This window comes from Microtus pennsylvanicus, chromosome 10 (assembly GCF_037038515.1).
Source record: "Microtus pennsylvanicus isolate mMicPen1 chromosome 10, mMicPen1.hap1, whole genome shotgun sequence".
Classification (NCBI taxonomy): domain Eukaryota; kingdom Metazoa; phylum Chordata; class Mammalia; order Rodentia; family Cricetidae; genus Microtus; species Microtus pennsylvanicus.
This window is the reverse complement of record NC_134588.1, coordinates 28199862-28216690: the sequence shown is the minus strand read 5'-3', so window position 1 is coordinate 28216690 and position 16829 is coordinate 28199862. Positions and strand designations below refer to the sequence as shown.

Genomic DNA, 16829 nt, shown 5'->3' with positions numbered 1-16829 from the left:
CCAGTGTGAGTCTTATCACTAGCCTCAATCTTGGCTTCAAGTTACAGTCTTGCATACCAGCTCCATTGCTTGGAGCAAGGGTTGCACCTGACTCATGCCCACAAAAAAGGGGGGTTGGGTTAAGATGCTATCCAAAGCCTCTTCCTGCCATCTCGAATCCTAGGCAGCATCACTGAGTCCCTCTGAGAGTGCCAGGGAAACAGGCCAGGATCCACAATTGGGACAGATGGAGGCAAACTCTCATAAGCTGCTCCCCATACGACCCAAGAACGTTTCTCTGGCCAATTCTAAAAGATACTGTTAATTTGCAATAGTCATCTGACCCATCTGTCCACAGAGAGCACACCCTTCAGCAAAGCTGAGCCGGCCCCTCTGTGCACACGCAGGTCTGGCGCTGGCAGAGCTCTGAGTCACAGACAGGCACACTGCCTCAGCAGCTCTGGGCTTTGGAATCCCCCAGTCCTACCTTTTCATATTCGTCCTCCCCGGGGTTGTGTTTCTGCAGCCAGTCGGCCAGAGGACGGTCCTTGAAGGAGCCGGTCACCCCATGTTCCACCTGGATCTTGCGCAGCGTCTCAGCATTGGGTATCATCTCCACCATCCCTGAGGGAGAAGCAGTCAGACTCAGGCTCCAGAACAGAGTGAGGAAGTCTCTCTTAGCTGTGTAGATGCTTCCCACGAGCTAAGCCCCAGAGCCTTTGGACAAAGTCTGCCAGCAGGGAGAATACATGATGGACGATGGAAAGAAGACCACACCCACACCACATATTCTAGGCTGGCGCTAGGCATCCCAGGTCATCATGTGAAAGATAGACAGGGCTTTAAATCAATTCTCAGGTAGCCGCCACCCAGCCCTACCAATTGGTGCTTTACTAATTCCTTTTCCCCTTCCGTTACTCAGTTAGCTTCCTACTTCCTGTTCTTCCAGCTGGAGGACTGCAAAGCCAGACAGGGTCTCGCTCTAGTCCTCGAACTTCTGATCCTCCTACCCCATCTGAGAGCTCGGATTATAGGTATGCTGTCACCGCTCTCTACTTTGGACATGCCATTTCATGCAATAAATACTTTTAAATATAACTAACAAGGGCAGAATAACCACATACTTGTCACATCCAAAACACTAAGAGTGGCCCTGGAAGCTAGAGCCTCTTTTCAAATTTCCTTACAGCCATCTCAAAACCACAACGGGTTTGTTTGATCAAGATCCAAAGTCCACAGAGGTTGCTATGCCTCCAAGTCTGTTTTGTTTCGCAACAGTCTCTCCCTTGCTTTCTTTTTTCGAGTCACCCCACAACTTCTCATGGAATAATCCTGCCCTTCTATTCTCCATTGTTCACGTTGGGGAACGAGCAGAAAGGCGGGGAGTGAAGGGACGCCCTGCCCCACTCCCGGCTGACCTCTCCCTCGGCCAGTGGAGAAGCAGCGGAAAATGACCATGCGCATATCCAGCCCCTCCTGCACCCAGATCTTGCTCATGATGCGGATCATCTGCAGGGTGAGCATGTCCTGGCGAAGGTCATCCCCGCACTGGAGAGGGAAGAGGAGCAATTAAAACCCATTCCACTCCCTCCTGACCCCGCGGCATTCCAAACTACAGGGAAACTGCCAGCTTTGCAGCACTCACCTGTTGATCTGGCCCACGGGGTCAGGGGTCAAGGAACCAGGACAGATCTCTGCAGTCCGCCCCTTGCCTTGCTCCCCACCCCTCCCGTTGCTGCGCATCCCTCTGAACTGAACTATGGTTCCTTTTCTGCAAGAAGCCCTCCTGACTACTAGGCCCGGTTGTTTGAGACAAGTTCTGCCTGTGCAGCCCCAGCTGGTTTTGACCAGCCATCTTTCAGCCTCAGCCCGTGAGTACTGGATTACAGATACGCACCATCATGCCTGAGTCACCAGGCCTTTTAAAATCTTGAACTTTTATACCAGATCAGAAACTAACTATAGACTGTTTCTGTTTGTTTGAAACAGGGTTTCTCTGTGTAGCTTTGGAACCTGCCCTGGAACGCACTGTAGACCAGGCTGGCCTTGAACTCACAGAGATCTGCTGCATCTGCCTCCTGTGTGCTGGGATTAAAAGCCTGGTGGTTTTGCTTTTTTGTTTGTTTGGTTTTGGTTTTTGGTTTGGTTTGGTTTTTCAAGATAGGGTTTGCTTTCTTTTGTTTTTTGAAACAGTGTCTCAATATCTAGCCCAGCCTGACCTGGAAGTCACTACATAGTCTAGGCTTGCCCCATGGCAATCCCTCTGCCTCAGCCTCTTTTTTTTTTTTTTTTAAGTTTTTCGAGACAGGGTTTCTCTGTAGCTTTGGAGCCTATCCTGGCACTAGCTCTTGTAGACCAGGCTGGCCTCAAACTCACAGAGATCCGCCTGCCTCTGCCTCCCAAGTGCTGGGATTAAAGGTGTGCGCCACTACCGCCCGGCTGCCTCAGCCTCTGAGGCAGTGCTGAGATTTCAGGCATTCACCATCCATCACAACCTACCGAGGAAAGCATTCTCACCTTGAAAATGACACGGATGTTCTCACCCAGGGGATCCACATTTTGGAAGGCAAGCTTGAGGGGGACCGCGTTAGAATTGAAGTAGGAACAGTCCTGTACAGAATAGAGGGCAGTGGCTAATGTCAGTGGACCGCGCCAGGAAGGAAAATGCCCTCTTCACGCTGGATGGAGACGCTGTCTACCTTCTTGTTGGTCCACCCAGGACATGCTCATCACATCTTCCAGATTTCCCAGGAACCCAAAGTCCACATCCCTTTCCTTGCTTCTCTCTTCCAGGCTTAGGTTGCTATTACCATGGCTCTACATCTGATTACCCACCCTCTTCCCTTCGCTCCGCACACAACTTCCTAGCTGGTGACGTCTGATAAATTCCACGTCCTACACTTCCATAATAGTACCACGTGCCTAAGAGTTGTGAGGATAGAACGAAACAACTGACAAAAAGCCCCGTGCTGGACAGTGAGTCGAGGCCGGAGGCTAAGAGTTGCCACCCTCGCCGCCTTAGCTAGCTGCATCCAGAGCACCATTAGGGAAACCCAGCCTCTGATCCAATTCCGCCCCGCACACAATTACGGTTGTCAAACCAAGTCCACACACAGTCAAGCTGGGAAGAGGCCACCTGTTTGCCCTCCTCCCTCCTCTCCTAAGGCAGGGTAAGGAGGCCTTCACCTCCCGCAAGTGTTCCCTCTTCTTTGAAGTTCCACACCTAGCAGAGACTCACCCTGGGCACAATGCCCTTCACCAGTAGACTGGGGCTTAGCGGCAGGCGGCACGAACCGTTGAGGGCAAAGAACTGCTTCACCTCTTCCAAGCCCGTGCGAAGGATGCCCTTCAGAGGGAGTGGGGAAAAGCAGGGGTGAAGGGAGAGGCCCAGAGGCTGCACTGAGAGCCAGGCATCTACCTCCCGAGGAAGGAGCCTAGTCACGTGCCTAAATAACAGGGACAACTTCTGAGAAAGCCTTGGGGAGGACAGTCACCCACTTAGGTCTCAGACTTGCTCAGTGAACAAGAAGCACCCCGAGTTTCTAAGAGGAAAGGCAGCCAGGAGAAGGGAGAGGGAGGTTTAGATCGGAGGACAAGGGGGTAAAGGTCCTCCAAGGCTTATAAGAGAAGACCCAGAAACAGATAAAGATCTCCCAAGGTTTAAGACACCAGAAGCACAGCTGGTGTGGCCTAGCACCTTCCCTAAAACAAAGGTGGCCCTTTCTGTCACCTGTCTCAGCCCTGAGTCATGGTTCCCCACAGTGAAAAGTGACCAGACCTTAGCCCTCAGCAGCTGAGTGTGCTTGTGAGCTGTGGCCAGCTTGGGGACTGTTTGTGGCCTGCAGGTTTCAGCCACCTCCTTCTAGTCACTTTCCATCCTGCTCAGGATGTCTGAGAGGTAAACTCCTCGTGACACAAGCCTCTCAGGGAGAGCCGGCCTTGCCTATTTACCTGGCGTGCAGATGGGGTGGCCTCTCGGACCTGCTGGGCCAGTTTGGCCAGGGTATTGACAAGCCAGCACTGGCGGTTAAACTCCTCCCTCAGTCCCTTGCCACAGCAGCACAGCAAGGCTGCCAGCAGGTACTGGTAGCGGATGCTGAACTGAGAGTCCTTGAGGCTATCCTTCAGTAACCTGTAAGGCAGGGCAAGTGGGGAGTCAGGCCACTCAGGAGCCACAGCATTGAGCAAGGGAGGAAAGGGTCATCTCCTGCTTCAACTCAGAAAGCCCACGCCCCCACACACACCTCAGAGGGAAATCTGCTTTGAATGACTTCCCTGTCTTGGAGCGGAAGCCCCTCTATAGCTCATCTTGACTTTATGCTTCTTCTGCCATGGGTGGGTAGAGGAGGGGGATCAAGATGGTCTCCCCTGAGTTACACGGAGGTGAATGGAGACCCCGTTGAGGAAAGATACTAGACCAAGGCCACAGGGTAGATGAGCAAGATGCTGGAGTCGGGTCTCTTAACTCCTCCCTCCTACTTGCCACAGAGGGACTATTCCTGCACTACAGCCCCTATCTACCTCCCTTTCTGCACGCTGAGTTTACCAGAAGAAGTAGTGGGTCACTCTCAGGTCAGAGATGGCTCGCTTCAGGAGAAAGCGCACCAAGGGACTGTCCAGGTAGCACTCATACTTCAGGGCCTGTTCGGAAGACAGCAAACACGAGGCTTTAGTAAGCACCTGAAATCTGCACTGACTACCGTCCCCAGATGGTGGCTTCTGAGGGCAGATGGAGAAAGACTAAGGAGCGGGGGCATGAGGACAACGAGTCCTCGCACCTGTACCAGCTGGGGCAGGTAGTCCAGCAGCTCCGCATCTGAGAGGGAGCCAATCCACTGCACCGCCATCCGCCTCACCTCCTGGTCGGGAAAGCTGCGGAAGAGTTCAGAGACTTGACAATCCCCACTGTGGGCTGTGACTCAGAGATGTGAGTCAAACTTTATGCCTGGGGTCAGAGGCATAGAGAAGGAAAAGCCCGATCCCTCTCCTGCCAAGATCTGCTTCTCTTCTGGAAGGCAGTCCTTAGAGATGGTCTTCCCATCCCCCTGCCCCATGGACAGTCTCCCTTAGGCAAGGGAGAGCAGGAAAATGGCCTTTCTTATTCCCTGAGCACTTTACCCAAAGCTCTTCCTAAACCCCCACTCTTAGAAGCCCCTACCGTCAAGGAGCCCTTGAGTGGATGAGGCCTGTTTTCCTGGTAACATCCCTACGATACAGAGCCTGCCAGGCAAGCAATACAGAACTGCGGGGGTTTATATAAGCCAACAGACAGCCTGGGAAATGAGTTTTGCAGGGATTAGCAAAGATGTAGCCTCGGAAAGTCTCAAAGGCAGGTACATTTTGATTTCTGAGATGGCAAAAAAATAAGCCAGGAAGCCTGGGTACAGTCTAGAAAAGGCAGCTCAGACGGGCAGCCCCATGACCTCAAGAACTCTTTCGGAGAAAGAGAAGAAAGGAGTGTTAAAATGGGAAGTCAGCCATCAAGGTTTGGGCTACACAGGGAAAGCATTTGCTGAAACAACGGATGAATATGTGAAGTTCGGGCTTATATGTAAATTTTGCTTCAAACGAAAAAAAAAAAAAAGGAATCCTGAGCTGTGTTAACAATGTGTGTGCCATGGAGCATGGGGGCCTATGCCTTTAACCCCAGCTCTCAGGAGGCAGCAGAGACAGGCATCTCTGAATCTTTGTGAGTTCAAGACCAGCATGGTCTACAAAGCCAATTCCAGGCCAGTTAGGGCTACATCATTAGACCCTGTCCCAAACGCCAAAATTTCTTGTTTAACAAAAAGAGCATGCTCGAATATTTACAATTTAATGATGTGTGACAGCTGCACAGAAGAGCACTCAGACACCTAATAAAGCATTGCGGGGAAGGCCAGGGGTGGCATCTAGGCGACGTGCATATGGGGTACTCCCAGGAGCACTGGGGGAAAACAAGACAAAGAAAAGAGAAAACCAGAAAAGCCCAGAATGCTCATGTCTGTGTCCCCATTTTCCCCAGCTGGCCTATCAGCGATGGTGGTGCTGGGACAAGTAGGAGCTACAACTCACGTGGCATGCAGGAGCCCCAGGGCATCCTGGTGGTTCATGTGTGGCCACTGCTTCAGGAGAGCATAGATGTCGGGCAGGCAAGCCCACTCCCAGCTGGGCGCACTGGCGAGCACCAGGGGCAGTGAGCTCACCTCCGAGTGGCAGTAATAGCGCTTTTCCCACAGGTGCTTTCTGTCAGCATCCGTGAGCCTGTGAGGAGATGAGTGGAGTGAGCCAGAGGGCTGAGAACTTACATCCCAAGGGAGTGGCTGCACACACTACCATTCAGAGGCTTCCCAGCGTCCCTGTACATGATCATCAATCACCTGAAGGGGGTTGGTGACTTTCTGGCGCCTAGGACCCGCCCCAATGCCAACCGAGTCAGGATGTCTCCAGAAACTAATCATCGGGTGTATCAGAACGATCACAGGTGATTGCAATGTGAAGCTAAGCTTGGAAAACCGGGTCTCAGGGACACATGTCAGACTGAGGCTGAGAACGTGGACCAGTAACACCAGACCACAGGATGCCCTGGGGGGCCCTACTCCCGTGTAGAGCCACTAGAGGGCAGTGGGAAACACTTGTCGGGGTTTGGGCCCCTGAGGCCTCTTGGGACTTCTCTTAGCTTTATAGGGTCTGTAGCTAGCTAATTAGGACTTGCCTGAGATCAGGTGTCTAATGGGGGAGACAGGAGCTGAGGGGCTAATGAAATGAGGGGTCAGGAGTGGGGTGGGGGCAGGGAGGTCTGCATCTCTCATTCCCCAACCCAGCATATGCACAAGGCCATTCAGGGCCCAGAGAGGTGGCTGGGATGAGAGAGGGCCCTGACTCTCCTCCTTCTCACCCCTCCCTCTCCAGTCCTGGGTGAACACAGCAGCCCCAAGGATGAGATCAGCCTGGACTCCAGAGAGTTGCCAGCTTGCCAAGACACCTGATCCTTTTTGGAATGTGACAAGGCCAGAAAAATGCAAAGGCTGTTGGTGTGGATGGGCGGGAGGCTGTGGGGGCAGGGAGGTGAGGACAGAGACCAGCTGCCCCACCAGAAGTAGAGGATGGCATATCTGGGGAAGCGGCACAGCTCTGATCCTCCTGGTAGGTGGGTCTGGGGCAGGTCACTAGCGTGGGGCTGGGTAGCCTGGGATTTCATTTCCTGCCCTGCCCTATCCACTTTCCCTAGTGTCAGCTAGGGAAAGGTCTGGGAGTTGCCACCCTTCTGCCTAGGTGGTAGCAATAACTATCTCACTGACCTCCTCCCCTCCTCAAGCACAAGGGCAGGAACTAGATGCCGGAAGGTAGAAAGTCAGGCAGACGTGGACAGTGGGAAGGAAGCCTGTGTCAATATGGGCCTCCTCACCAGTATAGGGACTCCTTCTGCGTGATGTCTTTAAGCTTGCGTTGGTCCTCCTCCCGGAGGCTGCCAAACTCATAGCGGGGGCTGAATTTGTCTCCAGGGGGGCTGGTGAACTTGATGTCAAAGGCCGAGGTGGGAAAGTCAATCTTGGGATAGGATCAGAGAAGCAGAAGAAGAAAGGAGAGGAGACAGTGTCAGTCAGTGGAGGCGGTCAGTCCCATCCCTGGGTCCCCAGCTATCCTCTCACACCCGGCCGAGGACTCCTGCCCCAATCCTTTATCTTTGTAAAATAACCCCAGATGCCCATGGGGATCCCCCAAAGTCCCAGCTGTAACTTTTAGCAAAAATTAAAAGGAAACCATCGGAAGCCTAGCGTGATAGGTTATGCTGGGAATCCTAGCGCTCAGAAAGGCCGAGGCAGGAGTACTCCTGAAAATTTAAGAACAGCCTGGTCTACACGGTGAGTTCCAGGCCAGTCAGGAATCATAGAGAGGACCCTTTTCATCCAAGCCTTCCCTTCAAAAAGAGAAACATAGGGAAAATGGACAAGGGAGGGAAAGGCTGGTTTGAGATGCTTAAGGAAGACAGGCCCCACCTCGAAACCCTGAACAGATATTACTAGGATAAGTCACTCAGAGTGCCCAAGCTGAAGCTGGTGATCCCCTAGTGTGATCCTCTGGGGACCCCATAGTGTGGTCCCGGAGGCATTGTAGCATGCGGGGATCTGGGACCACACCTTGGGTGAAGGCTCAAACTCTACGGTCTGTGGTCATTTACTCTGTACCACCAAAAATGGGCATCAGAGCTAAAAGATACAGTTCTCCAAGGAGTTCCGCTTACTCATTCAGCAAGTGCACACACACTGTACCCTGACTTGTATTGGGTGTTTTTCTAGCCCCTGTGCACAGAGTCAAGACAAAAACACCTGCCTCTGGAAGCACACGTTCTGAATATTTCTATTACATTTTCTGTCAGTTTTGCTATTACCTACCCCATACCACAGCATCTCACAGGCTTGAGAAAGGGGAATCAGAACTAGGGTTAAGGCAGCTTCTCTCCCTTCCTCCCCTTGGCCTCAAGAGAAGGACCTGGTTGGATCAGGCTTTGAAGGATGAGCCCAAAACAGGGTGAGCCCTGGGTGGAGAAGGTCTCAGACATCACCTTCAGAGGATGCTGTGAAATGAGGGATGGGAACTTTCCACTCATGCCCTCACATTCAGTGGGGTGCTTGGTCACATCTCATCCCATGCCCGAAGTTCCTACCCAGAGTTCACTGGGGGCCTTGGAGCTGACTCTGGTGCTCTGGGATAGGCGGATGGGAGAGAGAGGCTGGGTCTCACCTGCAGGATGACACTGTCTGGCTGGTGGAAATTAGGTGCACTCCAACGGGCACTGGAGTTTTCCTGTGTTGCTGGCCACAAGCCCAGAAGCTTCCGGCCACAGGTCAAGACTCTGAGGTAGAAGGAGAGTGAGATGAGCCAACAACCACTGTGTAATTGGTAGGGTTCTCTCCTGCTCTCTTGTCCCCAGACTTTTACTAGAGGAAGTCTCCTCCCCACTCCTGTCTCTCTGATTCTCCCCACAGAACACAGCTTTTACTACTAATCTCTATGAAAGCTCCCATTGCAGAAAGCCTCTCCAAGCTCACTACTCCCTGACCAGGATGACCTGTGGGCTGGGATATCTCCCTGAGGTAGAGAGGCCTGGATAGAGGACTTCTAAAGTCCTAATGACAGGACTGGATGACTTGTAACGGAAACGTTGCTCTCCCAAGCCCCCTCGCCCACCTGCCGGGTTCCATCCTTAGTCCTGGTCCCCAGGCCTGTACATTGGCTTCTCTGCTAGGACTGAGGCTCTCTGGACTTCACAGTGAGCACCACATGGCCAACCCTTCCCAGGGAGCATTGAGAAAAAGCAGCCCCTTTTATCTTCATCCCCCTTGTTCCCTTCCAAGGCCAAAAGCTGGTCCCCTGGGGCTCACATACTGCCTGAAGTTGAAGAGAGGGGTAGTGACCCAGCCCAGGGCTTCGGGCACCCGCCTCTGCTTATTGGCTTCCGAGGAACTCCCAGGAGGGGGGATGGGCAAGGCATAGAGTGTGGCACACAGCAGGGTCTCCCGAGGCAGCCTGTTCACCTGCACTGGAAAACAGATCCTAGGAAACAAGGGAACCAGAATCAGGGCCTTCCGGGGCTGGGAGGCGTGAGAAGTCTAAGCAGAGACTCTGCCTTCGTCTCAGCAGTCACACAGGTCCCTAGCCTCTCACAGAACCGGACAGGTCCCAAAGCAAGTAGGACCTCTTCCGGGTGGCCCTACGATGAGATGCACTCCCGGAAACCCAGAAAGACGCCTCTGGGACTCCTGACTCAAACATATCCCCCAATTTTCAGGTAGGGCCCTGGCGGAACTCGCTTAGCCAAAGTCATCTCCGGGTCCGGGTGACCATCCATCCTGTCCTGTGCCAGACTCTTTCTCTCACACTGACATTTCTACAGAGGGTCAGTAAAACTTCCTTTCAATCTGTAGCCCCTCTTCCTCCCCAGTGACACCACACAGAGTCACCAGGGAGAAGTACCAAGATCTCTGCCCTCAGTGCACTGTTTGCCCTCCCCCACAGCCCTCTCCTCCTAGCCCCAGGGGCATACCCCAGAACAGTCTCAGAGTCCAAGAAGAAAGAGAAGGGAATTTTCAGAATTCCCTGAAAGAGACAGGCAGCTGGGAAAGCCAAGAGGACTCCACAAGCAGCAAGCACTCCTCAAGACCAGATGTTCTCCACCCGTCGCCTGGACTACACCCAGCCACACCCTCTGAATTCAGGCTAAGGAGATTTGGGTGTGGGGAGGTGGAGAGAGCTGGGGGCTGGAGAAAAAGAAAGCCAGAACCCACCCGGTTACCTTTCCCGGAAGCTGTCCCTGGGCCAAAGTCCACACTGCCACACCCTCCTGGCTGGCCCAAGGCCCAACTGCTCCTACACCCAAAGGGCACAGAGGCTGGCAGCTACCTCCGAGGTCAGAGGTTTCAGATCAGGCCACGCTCTTCACTGCCCCTCACTCCTGGGGGAAGTCTCCACTCCGAGGAGGCACTCAACAGCCACCAACTGGCACAGTCCTGCTCTACCCCAGCTGCTCTACCCTGGGGGCCCATCAGCTATAATTAGGGCCCCTTCATCAGCCAACGGACATGCCAGGCTTTTGGCTGAAGGTGACAGAGCAGGGCTGCTGGGCCTATTTTGAGAGTGAGCTGATGCCCTGTCCTGCTACAGTGGGAGGGAGAAGCAGCTGACCCCATAGCTGGTTCACACAACAGGGAAGAGAACATGGCTAACACAAGGTAGGGCCACAATCCCTTAGAAGGCTGAGGCAGAGGACTGCTGCAATTTCAAGGCCAACCTATGAGTTTGCATGAGACCCTATCTTGGGAAGAAGGAGGTACATTTTGACTGAAACCATAATACAGAGAAGCAAGCAAGGCCCTCCCATTTCTCAGGTCTTTTAGTGTGCTTGGGATTCCAAAATGGCCTCCCTAACCCTCTGTCTGGGGTTGGTCGAGGGAACCACTACTTCGGCTGGAGAGCTGACTCTTCTCTTTGCCTGAGAAATTCTCCTTCCTATGAGCCCTTCTCCAACATTACAACACTGGGGTTGCCTCCTCCAGGGAACGCACTGGGCTGCGGTTTGGCCACACAACCTTTGGGTAACTGAACTGACAGTTCATCATGCTCACTAGGGGAAGCGGGACTATAGTTTGGGTCCTTTCTGCTGTGTGGCATTAGTTATTATACTTGAACTGGGTGCTGTGACACAGATAGTACAAATTTCACACAAATGTCCCTCGTGTGTTAGTCACCATCAGCCACCTGGAACAGAGAAACGGGAACTGAGAAGGCCAGAGCTGAGGCACTAAGAGGAAGACAGGGAAGGAGTGAACATTTATCAAGCACTAGGTACCGGGCCAAGTTCTTATTTTCTCTCTCCTGCCTCTCTCTTTCTCTCAATCAATCTCTCTCTCTCTCTCTCTCTCTCTCTCTCTCTCTCTCTCTCTCTCTTTCCCTCTCTCTCATCTTATTATTTAGCTTAGGATGGTCATGAACTCACAGCAATCCTCCTGCTGCAGGTACACAACCACCATGCTCAGCTGTCCAGGTGTTTTCCTATTTGTTTGTTTCACTTTCGTGGTACTGATGAATCTAGGTAAACACTCTACCACCAACCAAGTTGTCTTCTTCGTGTCCTAACAACTCAAGGTCTTGTCAAGAGTCCTCTGTCCACCGCCATTCTAGGCTATCTACAGTGTCATCTGTTGAATGAAGATGGCTGGCCCAAAGCTAGGCCCTGACCACAGTATGGTGCCTTCTCCCACATGCCTTGGCCTTCATTAAGAAGGGCTAAGAGGTCTGTCTCATTTCAGACATTAGGGAGGGTAGGGCTGAGGCCAATGCCCTACACTGGCTCTAGGCCTTAGGGACCAGGCCACGTGGATCAAGATAGATCTCACACTTAGCGTGGAAGATGACCAGTGTGGAAAACTGGGTCACATCCGTACCTCTGACTCCATCAGGGACCGGTAGACAGCGGTAGTTAGTGAGGTGGAGAATCTCAGTGGGATATTGAAACTCAAAGGCTCTTTACTTTGGCAGTGTTGCACTGAAGCCAGGGTCCCGCTGAGACAGATCTCACTATACATAGATAGGCTGGCCTCAAATTCACAGCAGCTCGGCCTCAGCTTCCTGAATGCTCATCTTACAGATCTGAGCACCATGCTCTGCTTCTCAGGGACTACTTAATGCAGCTACCTAATCTCCGGGGAGTTTCTCCTACCCTGTCTGTCAGTAGTTACTGATCTAAAAATGACCTAAGTGTGATGAACAGGTCTGCCTGCCCTCTAGTCCGTCTCTTAAATATCCAGACCCTTCATCTACCTATTTAAACATCCTTGACCTCCCCAGGGACACTCTTCTGTCTCTGTAATCTGCAACACTTTTAAGTTGCATTTGCTGCTTTGCAAATGGGGACACAGATACGGTGGGCCAGGGGAAGTGAAGCTGGGGTGGTGGTTGGGGGAGCAGCAAACATCACAGGCAAGGTACTGGGAGACAAATACCTGTGATGCCACCTTCAAGGTCCCCTCACCCCTTATTTCTTTCCTATTTTGTACAACTAAAGCTTTCTTTCATGAAATCAAATCATTGTTAATAAATGGTAATTGATACCATCTTATATCAGTGGTTATCATATTTATAACCTGCCTATCTCCCTTCAGTGCCACACCTGCCTCCAGGTTAGAAAGGTGTTCTCATTTCTCAATTTGAGAAGCTGAGGCAGACAGGCTACAAAGAACACAGGATTAGAGAGAGTTGGAAACAGAGCCTTACTCCTCGGTTCTATACCCATTCTTCCTCCCTCTAGGCAATTGCCCTGTTCTGCCCAATTCTTTTTGAGTGTGGATAGAGATGGGATCTCCTGGTTGGCCTAGAACTTAGCTACGTGGCCCAGGTTGGCCTCAAGGTTACAGCAATACTCTTGCCTCTTGCCAAGTGCTAGGATTCTGGGTGTGGTTTTGTTTGTCAGTGTTATGCTGTCTAGGGCCGAAACCCAGGGCCTGGCATATGCTAGTCAAACACTCTAGTTTGAGCTATACCTTAGCCTTTCTGCCTATTCCAGAGAATATTGGAGGAAGGGAGAGAATAGAAATCCTACAGACCAGTTAAATTTTTTAAGAGAGGCAAGAGCAGAACAATAGTGTTTTTAAAATCAGCAGCAATATTTATATGATCCTTTGCAGATTATAAGGAGTCTTTAAGAGCCTTTATGGGTGCTTCCCATTGGATGTTCCTAACAACTTGAGAGGTAGAAATTACATGCTTGTCCCATTTAAGAGTCAGGGAACTGGAGACTCAAGAAACATCATGACCTGTCTGGATAAGGGCAGTTATGGAACCAGATTTAACCCAGGCTGTGCTCTGTTCTAGGTCTGACTCCTGCCCCAGAATCTTCCTGAAGTGAGCAGGTTGGTCTGGAGCTTAGGGAGAGCTTACTGCTGGTCCCAGATGATGAGATGGAACAGGTACTTGGAGAAGTGAGCCCGTCGGGTCTGCAGGGGGCTGCACAGTTCCTTGCCGCCATGGCTGAGGGAACAGGAGAGGTAGAACTCTTCATAGCTACAAAAGAACAGGAGCAGGTCGGTATACCTTGCCCTTAAAACCAATCTCATGCACCCTAATATTAGCCAAGCTCTGTTTCCTCTGGTAGATTTCTATTGGTCTCTGGAGAATGCAACATGGGGTCAGGGTCGGGACAACCAAGCCGGGCTTAAGGAAGTGTGCTTAGGAGCAGCAACTTTATCTGGATCCCTAGACCCCCCCGAGTCTTAGACCCATGCTGAGCACAGGAGTTTTTCTTCATTTCATGGGACCGGCCATCTAGCTGCCTCCTTAGTCAGTTCCAGTCCATCACGGGAAGCACATGGGCACACATGGGTATATGTGTGTGTGTGTGTGTACATATATATGTATATATATATATATATTTATATACACACATATATATATACATATATACACACATACGTATACATATATACATACATACATGCAGGCAAGGGGTGGGGGAGGAAAACGGCATATGCTACCATGAATGCCGACACATGGGGGTCCCTGTGGCTCATGACAGGTGCCTGACAGAAGAGGTCAGAGAAGGCCCCTGTTTCCCAGGCTGCTTCCTTTGTTCTATGCCAATCGCCCAGAGGAATACATTAAGTGAGAAACAAAGAAAGAAGGGGAAGGGAGGGAAGGGGGTGGGGTTGGTAAGGGTGGGTTGGGGCCAAATGCCTATTCCCCCAGGCCTCGGGACTCTGGGGATCCAGCAGAAGAGCTGAGGACTACCAAAAGAACGTCCTCCTCCACCCACCCCTGCAAGGGAACCCCAGACAAAGGGTCACCCCCTCCCTACCACCCTCATTGTGCATCTGCAGGCGAGTGCAGCCATTGGCTTGGGCCACACTCTATCTGGGAACCGGCCATCTGTCGCCTGTCTCCCTCAGCTGGCTTGGGATCTGAAGAGGGAAGAGATGTTGAGGCGGCCAGCACTGGGGGACTGGCAGGTGCTTATCTATCTCCTAGGGAACTTTCTCTCTCTGGGATGGACACAGGCTGGGCTCCTCTCAGGCCCTAGGCTCACCCTCTTAGCCCTGTTGCACCAGAATGCCACACCTCCTAGGATGGAGGTCAGTAAGGTCATGGGCAGAAGGGGAGCCGCTCATCTGTCTCCCTGGAGCTCTGACTCACCTGGTGGCCCAGATGATGGGAATGCGATGAGTAGCATAGACAGTGAAGGCCAGGGCCCCAGGGAAATGACAGGCCTCTTGAACCAAATCATGCTTCCGACTCCCGGGCACGGCGGTCTGGAAGTCTGCATTGAATGTATTGCAGTACAGCTCCACCAAGTCCAGGATGGCTGCTGTCAAGGCTTCTACCACCTTCTCTGTGAAGGGGAGGGGCCGGAGAGGAAACTCAATTAGGACTCGCCAAGGGCCATTTTGTTGCTATGACACCAGGAGTATAGGACAGCTTGGGACAGTGATCCCCAAATGCCAGCCAATTTCTAATAGCTGTGACAAAGCTTACCCATCTGCGGAGAAAAAGGAAAGATGCAGGAGCATGCCTGAGCATGTACCTCATCAAGAGATTCCCAGCTTTAAATGTGGTCCTATTTTAGATAGATACTTAATGTGGTGCTAAAATGTTATTTTTAAAAAGCCGCTTTCTGGCACTAGAGAGATGGCGCAATGGTTAAGAGAACTGACTGTCCTTCTAGAGGACTTGGGTTTGATTCCCAGCACCCATACTGGCAGCACTCCAGTTCCAGGGGGTCCAACACCCTCTTCTGTCTTCTGTGAGTATTAGGCATGCGCAGGCAAAATACCCGTATATATAAAATAAAAAAATACATCCTTTTTTAAAAAGTCTTTTCTTGAAAAAAACAAAAAAAAAACAATGTTTAACCCCTACTTAGTACCATGTATGTGCAGATGTACACACACACAGATATACACACACAGACACACACACAGAATCATACAGACACAAATACACAGACACACAGACACAGACACACAGACACAGACACACACACACATACATACGCACACACAGGCACACACACATATGCACACACAGACACACACGCACACATACAAGCACACACATACGCACACACAGGCACACAGACACACACACACAAAGCTGGAAATGCTATGTTAGCTCCTAGAAGACTTTAGGGGACAATCTATTCATCTGTGAATACCAAAGATGGATTCACTTTTAAGAAAGCCAGTGATGGAGCTGGAGAGATGGCTCAGTGGTAAGAGCACTAATAAGACAAAGGACCCAGGTTCAATTCCCAGCAACCACACGACAGCTCACAACTGTCGGTAACTCCAATTCCAGGACCAGACATCCTCACACAGGCAGACATGCAAGCAAAACACCAATGTACATTAAATATAAAATGAAAAATTAAAAGGAAAAATAAAGTAAGATTTGCAAAAAAGCAAGGAAGGAAGAAAGAATGAGAGAAAGCCAGCAACACTGGTTTTCAGGACGAGGATCTGCTTAAAGAGTGTAGCAAGGAAAGAATCCTGCAGAAAAATCCTTCCTCCCAAGTCCCATTCTAAATTGGAAGTGTAAAGGGTTATGGCTGCCAGGAGAAGAATCACAACCCAGCAAGGCGAGCTTTTCCATCCTTTTCCATCTGGATGGAAGGATAAATTCATCCTTGCTGATGCCCCTACCCACCTCATCACCCTCTCCCAGTAACACCATAAGGACTGATTAGCAAAAATAATGAGAAAAAAAAATCTGTGGAAAGAAATATGGGCTCCAGCTGTGTCCACACCTCACAGGGACACACACACACACACACACACACACACACACACACACACACACACATCAAGGGGCCAAGCAGGAAGAATGTGAGCTGAACCACTAGCTGGCAGTTCCAGCCTCTGTGGGACAAAGAGGGAGAGCACTGCCCTTACCTCGGTTTTCCCTCACAGCCAGCACGCTGGGATCCTGTTGGGGAAAGCGAGAGGGGGAGAGTCAGGCAGAGCCCATGCCCGCCCATTTTTATCGCAGTTGGAAGGGCTTTTCACAGCTGTGCTCATCTGGGCCAGGCAGGGTTGAAATGTGAGGAGCAGAGAGTCCCCGGGGAGCGGGAGGGAGGGACGGTCCACAGGGTGGACAGAGGGAGCAGATAAAAAATAATAATAATCATGCTCACCTCAAGGAAAGAGCCCCAAGGCTGGGATACAGGGTCTGTAGTGCTAGCAAGCCTTTATAGCACAGCAGCCCCCTATGGAACCATTGAACTCCTGACTCTTGGGATTTCTGTCCCCTGACTTGGTTTTGCACCCTCATAAGCAAACTGTCAGGCAAATCCTCGGTGACTAAATAAAGCCTTTCTTGGCTCA

The 16829-nt window shown here is 51.5% G+C and overlaps 1 protein-coding gene across 2 annotated transcripts in view; it reads right to left on the bottom strand.

Moving 5' to 3' along the window:
* Positions 1–16829, bottom strand: part of Pik3c2b (phosphatidylinositol-4-phosphate 3-kinase catalytic subunit type 2 beta) — a 63656-nt gene that overhangs the window by 14633 nt on the left and 32194 nt on the right. For both annotated transcript variants that reach the window (XM_075987938.1, XM_075987939.1), the window contains 14 exons: positions 16398–16431; positions 14644–14839; positions 13396–13518; positions 9349–9516; positions 8704–8815; positions 7367–7509; positions 6034–6222; positions 4758–4851; positions 4526–4620; positions 3931–4111; positions 3218–3325; positions 2497–2589; positions 1398–1527; positions 467–603 (listed from right to left, as the gene is read on the bottom strand). In XM_075987938.1, coding sequence (XP_075844053.1) covers positions 467–603; positions 1398–1527; positions 2497–2589; positions 3218–3325; positions 3931–4111; positions 4526–4620; positions 4758–4851; positions 6034–6222; positions 7367–7509; positions 8704–8815; positions 9349–9516; positions 13396–13518; positions 14644–14839; positions 16398–16431 — 1803 coding nt within the window. The remainder of the gene's footprint in view (positions 1–466; positions 604–1397; positions 1528–2496; positions 2590–3217; positions 3326–3930; positions 4112–4525; positions 4621–4757; positions 4852–6033; positions 6223–7366; positions 7510–8703; positions 8816–9348; positions 9517–13395; positions 13519–14643; positions 14840–16397; positions 16432–16829) is intronic.